At 40.4% G+C, this 9978-nt stretch overlaps 2 protein-coding genes across 2 annotated transcripts; one reads left to right on the forward strand and one right to left on the reverse strand.

Annotated features, from left to right (window-relative positions):
• Positions 1-521: 521 nt before the first annotated feature.
• Positions 522-2395, forward strand: LOC109432169 (uncharacterized). The gene is made up of 3 exons (XM_019708488.3): positions 522-858; positions 1055-1569; positions 2003-2395. Exons 1-3 carry the CDS (start codon positions 736-738, stop codon positions 2130-2132), a joined length of 768 nt encoding a protein of 255 aa, XP_019564033.1. The 5' UTR covers positions 522-735; the 3' UTR covers positions 2133-2395.
• LOC109430158 (ATP synthase subunit C lysine N-methyltransferase) lies at positions 2312-3741 on the reverse strand. The gene is made up of 4 exons (XM_019706198.3): positions 3726-3741; positions 3504-3655; positions 3068-3444; positions 2312-2553 (listed from the first exon to the last, which is right to left on the reverse strand). Exons 2-4 carry the CDS (start codon positions 3610-3612, stop codon positions 2407-2409), a joined length of 633 nt encoding a protein of 210 aa, XP_019561743.2. The 5' UTR covers positions 3613-3655; positions 3726-3741; the 3' UTR covers positions 2312-2406.
• Positions 3742-9978: the final 6237 nt, after the last annotated feature.

The following is a 9978-nucleotide window of genomic DNA, read 5'->3' on the forward strand; positions in this document are numbered from 1 at the left end:
ACTGCGTAGCCACTAAAAGTTTCCAGTTAAAGTAACACTCGTTCCCTTAAAAGCAATAATTAAAACAAAATAAATAAAATGAATTCTGAACTAGAGATAAAATACCCCTCAATTTGTAACAAATGATCATTTACCTACTCTATCATATTTTTATGTCTCTCGATTAACGGCTACGCAGTCTTGAGATTTTAAAAAACGAGTTGAAAGTGAATCCGAAGTCATGTACCACAAACGACACAAAAAGGGACAGTTACAGTTAGACAAAACCATTGACAAAAAACGATAGTAATTATTTTCCCCCTGAGGAAGACACTATCCCCGTGTCGAAACGTCGGGTGAATAAAATAGCTCGTTTTTTTAAAATCTCAAGACTGCGTAGCGGTTAATCGAGAGAGTCAACCATACAGTCGTATTTCAATAGCAATATTTTTATGTTTCACTACTGTTTGCTATCGCTACATCCAGAGCTTAACTCCGAACGCAGCCAATCTTCGTCCGCAAAATTCGATTGTTTTGAAGAGCCAACCCTGGTATAAAAACAACCACCACTCTCTGCTTTGGGTGCGTTCTTTCACCGGTCGTGTATCGGTATGCGTGCAGTCCAACCTGGTTTGTTTGGAAATTTCTTCACCTTCGCTTTACCGCACAAGCTAACGCCAGTGTGTAGTGCAGCGGTGAGCTTCGACGGGGCTAGTTGTTTTTCCTTTTTGTTTTGAGCCGAATTAGTGAAAGAAAATGAAACCCTTCGTCGTTATCCGTAAGCTGGAAGGTCAGGATAATTTACAGTGCCAAAGAGTTGTGAAGGATTTCATTATGGCCGGTGCCTGGGATGCTTTCGTGTCGTGTTTGTTCCGAGAGGTTTGTCCGTCTGTGGTTTCTGGGTTTTGATTGGTGGTGACGTATGCTATGAATTGTTGTGACGGTGGGGAGTTACAATGCATGGGAATGTGATATCGATTTTCTACGATAACATCTAATTAGAATTTGATCGGGGTTATTGCACGAGAAGAGGGATTTACTGACCACGTTTATCATTATCTAATTTTCATTTCAGATAACTCTCCAACTGGTGGTCATAGTATGGGCCATCCTGTTTATATTCTGCGGCATTCCGTTATATATGTGTTGCATAGCGATTCCAGTGGTCATAGGACTGATTCTGTTTACGACGTACGGCAGCTATTTCAACAAATCTAATGAACTAGCCATCCGAGGGGGTAACAGTATGTGTTGGGTGGCGGAAATTTACAAACCACTCGTTCACAACGGATTGACCAGAGGTCTGGAAATAGATCAGTTCTACAGTGATGTTCCAAACGTTGACTCTAAGGAACTGAACAAAATGAGACGGAAAGTGGTTGGCACCATAAGCTGCAAGAATCATCTCATGCTAGAAAATTCTGGGTGGATATATCGATTGGCAGTGTGTCCCAGGTATCCATTTAGAGAGATTGCAGAACAGTTGATTATCAGGGTGCTGGAGAATGCTTACGACAATCAACTTCTTACGATTGAAACGGCTACTTCGGAGTGTGACGAAGCCATCAGGGAAGTTTACTTGAAGCTGGGGTAAGTTTGAACATGTTTATCGTAGGCGCAATAAGATTATGGATGATCTAACGATGTAGTTGTATGGTACTAGCACAGACAAACGGACGTATCATTTGGAACAAATTGCTAACGAATTCATCGTCACAAAACGCCCAACGTTGTGTTTCACAAATTTCTAAGTAGGCAGCGGTAGTGAGTAAACGTCTATCATGAGCAAAAACGATGTGAGCGCAGTGAGAGAGCGAATTGTGAAATGAGGAATATTCCAACTAACCGTTAAAAAGTAGAACGATGACAATTTAGTAAGATGAGATGCCTGTTTGTCTGTGGTAATATTATCTATCACCAAAACGTTTTCGTGGAGAAGTTATTAACGAACGCGAAATTTAATGAAGAGTAATCGATCCATGAATCGATAATTGTAACGTAAAACAATTTATTTCTTTTGCAGATTTACTCTAAGGCTTGTGTATCATAAGCAAATCATTGGAAATACTCTGAAAATCATGAAATCGCAGCTGGGCATCGATCCATTTGAATGGCATCAAAACAGGGAACAAATAAACGTAGAGTTGCAGTAGTCAAGTATCGTAATCGGACACACTCGAGCAGCTTTTGTTTCTGTTCGGTCATTGGTTCATAGTATTAGGCGGGGTAATAGGTAAGCAGCAACAATTAAATTAGTTTCAACTTGAATGAACCTAATCTCGTCTGTTTTGGGATACTTCAAAACAGTTCATGATATTTACTATTTTGTAAGTGCATAATCAATATCGTGTTATTTTTGTTTTCTTTGTATCATGTCTAACAGTTCCATATAAATTACAAATCGAAACGAAACCAACTTCACTCCATTTATTTAACATTCCGATATACCCATACCGAATCGATTCCGTCCTCTATGGTCTTCGTTGGCTGCAGGGTGGGAAATGGAAATCGGCAGGCAATGATGGTCGATTCGGGTTTCGCTTCATTTTGGATCTTCTTTTCCAAATCAGCCATCTGAAAACAATAGGAAAAAAATCTTGTGACTGTGATACGTCAACTATATAACATGTAACTTTATGAAATCCAAGACAAAATGTTTCATAAAGTAAAACGCTACAAGAAAATCTACGTGCTTAAAGAAATGTAATAATAATGCTTAGGAACTCAAGATGTTTTTCTTGAAATTTCCTCAACCCTGGATAAATTTGTGCGGAAATATTGCGAGGCTGTCAGTTGGAATTCTTGAAATTCGTTAAGGTCTAATTGTATCTCTTTCAAAAGATCTTTCATATTTTTCCTTGAAACATTTTCTACTCAGAGTGCAAGGAATGAAATGCTAGATTTGACAGTTTCGCTAGGGCGCGAACAAGTGTACATATGGTAGAAGGTGAAATTAGGCATAATATCCATATATGAGCGAATACTTTGAAATGCGTGAATCGTCTGCCATACTTCCCTAAAGTAGAAGAAAGTGGATCCCGGTGTAAAAAAATGAAGTACCCTCATCTCTGATTCTCGCTTAACTCACCATTTGCTCTACTCCGAAGATCACAATGTTATTATATCCGGAAATATCATACTTCCACAGATCCTTCCGGTAGAACTTGGTTTGCCCGAAAACGCCTCCCTTCAAAGCTGCCAGCCGCGAATAGTAGACCAACCAAGGATTCAGCTCCACTCCATGTGCTTCCAGGTGGAGCCGTTTGGCAGCGGCAATCACGATCCGTCCATCCCCCGAACCAATGTCCAGCAGTTTGTCGCTCGTCGAACAAGCTCCCCTTCGAACCGACGCCAGCACATTGTCGATCTGTTTGACTGTAGCAGGTACGTACGGAAGGCAGTGTTTACGCAATGCTGGTGCTACAAATGGATAGCAAACGACCGAAAGGCCGACTGCAATTCCACCTGAAATGAGGCGAGTTTATGATATATTACATAATTGAAATTACTAATAAATCACTTACCAGTGACTCCGATGAGGATTTTCCCCGAAAGGGACTTTTTCTGTGGGGAATCTGCAACATTTGCTTGAATGGCTAGCGCAGAGAGCGAGCTTAGTTCGTTTGTTGACATTTTTACAATCACGTTCACTTCAGTAGACCGTACAAAAAATGCGCTGTTAGAAATGTCAAAATGGTATTGACAATGTTTTGATTTCTGGCAATCAAGTTTAGCTGCGTACTTACGTTTGTTTGCAGTGATCGTTAATCACAGTGCAACAAAATGTCGTTTAAAGCGTTTTAAAATATAAGGTAAAAACAAACTGGCAATATAGTTTCTTTTTGTTTGCTGTGCCATCCATCCCCGCTCACTGTGCCAAAGAACGAAGAAGAAGAAAAAGAAAGTTTAAGGTAAACATCTCTGTAATCTAGAAATACTGGAATAATGTAGCTGCCGAAACTTTTTTTTGCTGGCGAAGATAGGTAAACATCGGCGATTGTGGACCTGCCTATGAGTTAGATGGCGGATTCTGCGAGCACTGACCAATGGATTCACAAGCGGCAAGGTAGGCCTACTGCTTATCTTTTTCAAGTGTGTTAGTGTCGACTGCCAACGTGACCTGGGCCTGGTCGAAATCTGCTTGGAAAACGATTTGTGCTGCCGATGTGGATGGCCCGCGAAATCGCATTGTGTTGTTTGGGAAGGCCCGTTTGATGCATGTTAGGTAGGGTAAAAGCTCCCTTAGTGGAGGTAGTACCAATAGTGGTGGTAGTGCCAATTTAGCACTATTTCAAACAAAAAGCTTGCAAATGACATTTTTAATAGATGCATCGCAGACAGACGTTCTAGCTCGAACAAATTTATTCAAATTTTCTATGTAAATTTTAACTAGCGACACCTACACTGAAATAAATTTTGTTGTCGTTTCCACCGAATCCATGGTAGTATTAAGAACTGTACCAACAATTTTCAACCGAATGCAAAATTCTGTTAATTGTACTGAAATATTGTCAATATTACCATGCCTGTGTTACTGTTGACTAAAAACATTATTGGTTCTACTATTTTGGTATTGTAATTTCGACCATGTAGACTTGAATGTTGCGCGTCTTAGATAAACATGGTCAAAAATACAATGTCAAAATAGTAACATCAAGAATGTTTTTAGTCAATGGTACTTCACGCATGGTAATATTGACAATGTTTCAGTGCAATTAACAGAATTTTGCATTCGGTTGAAAATTGTTGGTACAGTTCTTAATTTTACCATGGATTCGGTAGAAACAACAACAAAATTCATTTCAGTGTAGGCAATCGATTGCCACAGTGCAGTCGCGTGCAGTTGACAGTTTGAGAAACCACGTGCTTCCAGCCACTTACTTACCACCCAATTCACCACCCACCGAGAAATAAAATCAAAACAATCACTGTCAAAATCATTCCTATATTTGCGTCACATTCACTAAGATTTTCCAATGCGGGTGAAGTTCATCCAAATGCAGTTTTATTCAAGCAAATCTATGTAAAATAAAAGTAATAATGTGTAAAATAGTTTACAAGAGTCCTGCGCTAATTTGTGCAAAAGATTTTAGACATTAAATAAAAGTCATTTACTCTGCACAAATTATGTGGAAACATTATTAGCGTGCAACACGTGCGGTCTTTTCCCGCCATCCGACTGGAAGACGACCGTGGTGACAGTTGTTGGTCGCAACGCACATGTGAGGCAGCGATTGCATATGAACGTCGCTAACGCCATCTGTTCGCTGATTGCACTTGGCAATTTGTGGCGGCCATGTTTTTTACACAAGCTGCTGAGTCAAACTTGAACGTCTGTCTGCGGATGCATCATAACCTATCATAACTAATTAATAATATTAATTCAGTTTTGTGTTCAGGATTTGCCGAAAAACTTATTTCAAACAATTATTTTCCTTAAATTTTTGGCTCCTTTGCACCTATAGTGGTGGATCCCATTAGAATTCAATGGGATGCGCCACTATAGTAACCAATGTTAAATTTTACCGCCATAATAGGAACCGTGTACCTATAGTTGGTGCAAATGATTTATTAGCAAAAACTGTAATAAACAATGGTTTTTACATTTTTCCTAGCAATAAGTGGAAACTACTGATTAACGTTTTCAACCTTTTTATTTTGTGGTATTATCATTTTTTTCTTCAATTTTTTTTCTACAAGGAGCTACTAATAGCACCACTATTGGTACATTTACCCTAGGCGTAGTTTGTTGGAGTGTGACGGGCCTGCATCCTCCTTGGCTCGGACTGAGGTAAAGCGAAACGAGAGGCGGGTGGTGTTCGACAGCTGGAAACTGAGGCTGGTGATGAGGAGAGGGTCACCGATGAGGAACTTACGAGGAATGCAATTCCCTTGGGTAAGACCTCAGCTCAGGTCCGGGTGGAGTTCCAAACTTGGCCTTAAAAGTAGATATTGCACAGGCTCCCAGATGTTCAGGTCTTCTATGCAGAAATGCCTGGACGAGGGAGTTTTCCCAGAGGTTTGAAAGCGACAGAGCCCAGTTCTAGTACCAAAGGCGGAGAAACCACTCATCGGCAAATAGACCAATATGCTTGATCGACACGGCGGAAAAAGTGCTCGAAAAGATCATCCTCAACAGAGTGTTGAGGCACACTGAGGGTGTAAATAATCTCTCGAGCAACCAGTTTGGCTCCCGGAAGGGGAGGTCGACCGTAGACGCTGCCATATCGGTTACAAAGACAGTCGTGATAGCGCTCCAGCAAAAGAAGAAAGCGATTCACTACTGTACATCAGTGAAGTAAGGAACGTGTTCAGTAGTGCCAATTAGGCGGTTATTGCCGACACGATCCTGCGTCTGGGGATACCCGGGTATATGTACAAGATATTCGGAAGTTAGAATCGAGTAGTAGTAGTTCTGTGTCGTAAAAGAAATGAGTCGGAAGTGCTTTCACATAAATAATCTCAGGAGTCTCGCATGGTTCCATCCTGGGCCCGGTGTTATGGATTGTCATGTTCGAAGAGGTGTTGAGTTCCCGGTGGGAGTGGAGATCGTCGGTTTTGCTGATGACATTACGCTGGAAGTCTACGGTGAATCGATCGAAGAAGTGGAGTTGACTACTGCTCACCCGATTTAGCTGGAAAGTACTTATTGGCTAATGACGATTGTGAGCGTACCGTACCGTGTAACACGATGCACTCTACATTATGACTGGTATGGTGCCTATCGGTATCCTTATCGGGAAAGACATAGAGCGCTACTCAAGAGGCATACGTAGGACTGCCAGATTGGCCTCAATGGTCAAATGGCAGATCCCAAGGGTAGATAAACAGGCGTCATGGGGAAGTAACATTCCACCTGACACTGGTCCGTTCGGGCCATGGTTGCTTCAAGCAGGCTTGTAAACATCGACACTTTTCACTACCTTCGTTTCGTTGCCGCGGTCGGGTGTCAGCTTGCTTTGTTTCATTCGAGCGCGACCGCTACCTCTTACACACAACACGAGCGGCAGAACGAAGATCAATAAACAAAAAAGTGGATCAAATCATCGTCGTCTGACACGGTGACATTTGCCTAATTTCAGCTTTTCGCAAGATTTCAGCCAATTTTGATTAAGATTGGTATAATATTAGTTTACTCGTGTGTGATAAATCGATTACGACACATACATCTATACAAAACAGCTCTCTTTATGAGAAAGACAGGAATAACAAAAACCGAACCATCTCCCGAAGACGCAATCGTGGTCAAGCGCATTCATTCGAAATTTTTGTTCCGGACAGTAGTTTGATCGCTTGTGTTGCGAATGTTGGAGACGAAGGCAGCCGAATATCGACAAAAAGGTGTCAAAGACTGTGATCGCTAACAAGACTGGTTGCTTCCAACAGTATCGACATCGTTTCGGTCATGCGGGTTCTTCCAAATGTCCGGTTTGTCCTGGTTTGAAGGAAACAGCGGAACACGTTTTGATCGTGTGTCCGCGTTTTCGCACAATGTGTGGCCGCGTGGTTCCCACATGCGGAGAGGACATAACTCCGGAAATCTTGTCCAGAGAATGTGTATTGTCGAGCTTGACTGGAATGCCGTTTCAATGGTTATCATCCACATCCTCTTGGAGCTATAGAGGAGGTGGTGCGTGGACTCGGAGATGGGTTAGTTCAGACGCTATACAAGGGTTCGGAATCAGCTACGTAGGTATTACGATTGTACGACATTTCCCCGAAAACCAGTTCCCCGAATGAAGTTTCCCCGAAAGTTTTTTCCCCGAAAAACGATTCCCCGAATGAGCTGTTTCCCCGAATAGACCGTTTCCCCGAAATATTTATTAAACTTCCATCTGACCGGCTTTAGAAGGACTGTTCAATGACTTCACAGGGCTTTAATGACCTTGGAGTTTCTGTTCTTGCTTTGACACAATTGACGAATTGATGGAGATATCAAGTGCATGGAACACTTATTAGTTTGTATGAGACGCATCTGACAAAAATTACACACCTTATTGGTATTATGACCATTCTGGATTTTCCCTTGAGGTATTTTTCAAGACATAATTATAATTATGATATTTGAATGACGTTTGCTGTTCTTCTAAACAAAGGTCGTTCTTTTCATTTATTGTGATTGAAAATTATAGGTCTTTCAACTCAGAACACGCTCATCTGAGATTATCCCTTCTTTGATTCATAAGCAGTTCTTACGAGTACTGTTGAATATTTAAACGCTGAAAACGCCCTCAAAACATATAATACCTTTAAAATGAGTCGTCGGGGTTCAAGTAATCTGCTAAAGATCATCATCGGCATAAAAGTTGTAGGCTATAGCTGTAACCCATTCGATAAGGAAAATTTAAAAATTATTGCTTTCAAAGAAAGTATTTGGGCACAATTTGAATATGTACTTTTTTGTTAATCGATGGTAATGGCCAAACTTTACTGAAATTATATTTGATTTTTTTTTTGCAGAAAATATTAGTAGTTTGACTGTCGACAGTTTTTGACAGAATATTTTGAAAGAACCGTATATATTGAAAGAAGGGAGAATCTCTGATGGAGATTTATAATAAAAAGTCCATAGCCACTAGAACAACTTGATACCAAAGAACAAAACATCAATGATAAATATACCAGTTGTAAAATTGCTGATGATAAATTCCACAGGTTAACTTGAAAGAACAGCCTTTGTTTGAAAGAAGGAAAATTTATTATGTAAAGGTTATCAATCAGGTTAAGACAGTACGTCAATTCCCATTCGGTCTACTGTTCACCATTTAACTTAAACCTCCTAAGATGTTAGGCTAGACAATGGCGTAGTACACGTTCGGCAATTCTGTCTGGGTTATATTGAGCCCAACATTCTACTAGAGTTCATTGACAATGGACCTATGGTCATTCACCACTATTATCTACCTCACCGTTTATAATCATCCGTACACATAGTTGACTCTCTCATAACCCTGAAGTGTGGCAATGCATTAGGACATTGATGAACAGAATACATGTATGGTGAGATGATACATTCTGAATAACATGGCGCAAAAAGCGTGAAATGATCATACCGTACCTAATGTGATGCTGTTTGAGCAAAACTTTGGAAAACTGTGTTGTTGAAGAGGCAAGAAATGAATACTACAACAGCCAAACAGCATCACATTAGGCAAGGAATTATAATACCCATTCATTTTGCGCCATCTCATTGCAGGAGCGAAGAATTTACCATTTCACCAAAGGTCTCTGAGCCTTCGATCTCACCATACGAGAAATCATCTCATTATTACAAAATTTTGTAGTTCCCCTATCGTTTCTTAAACATAATGAATTAGAAGTCTAACGAAACAGAAATATCGCAACCCCGGAATCCTACTTCAACATATCAATACCATCTTGTACCGACTTTTCGAACCCACTAAGCAGAATACCCTTTTCGAATGAGTGTAATCAGTTTCGTACCTTTTAATTCCGCCCTATTTTGCTTACACACTTAGCAAAAATCACCGACTTCGGTAATATTTTACCGAAATCTCAACCGTTAAGTTTTTTACCGGAGAAATTCGGTGACGTTTACCGAACTTCGTTAAAATTTGCCAGATAAACGATAACATTTTACCGAAATTTGGTATTTTTTACAGAATTTCGGTTAAAAACCATTACCGAACGTTCAGCTGTTGAGATTTCGGTAAAAATTACCGAACGCGGCTAGCTGTGTATACTTTGACAGACCGCGTATTTTGACTACCACTTGTAATCTTCCTCAGTGTCAGTTAACCACTTCGAAAATATCAATACTATTTGAAATCAGAAATAAATTAAAGAATCTGTGAACGAAAGCAAATTTTGAGTTAACCCTTTTCGTGGATTGGGCTCATAATGACCCAGGCAGGTTACGCTGAACGTGTACTGCGTCAGCTATTTTCCAAAGAAGGTTAAATGGCAGATGACATACACTTTTCGGGGAAATGGTGCATTCGGGGAAAAAAATTCGGGGAAACTTCATTCGGAGAACTG

This window comes from Aedes albopictus, chromosome 1 (assembly GCF_035046485.1).
Source record: "Aedes albopictus strain Foshan chromosome 1, AalbF5, whole genome shotgun sequence".
In the NCBI taxonomy this organism is placed as follows: Eukaryota; Metazoa; Arthropoda; class Insecta; order Diptera; family Culicidae; genus Aedes; species Aedes albopictus.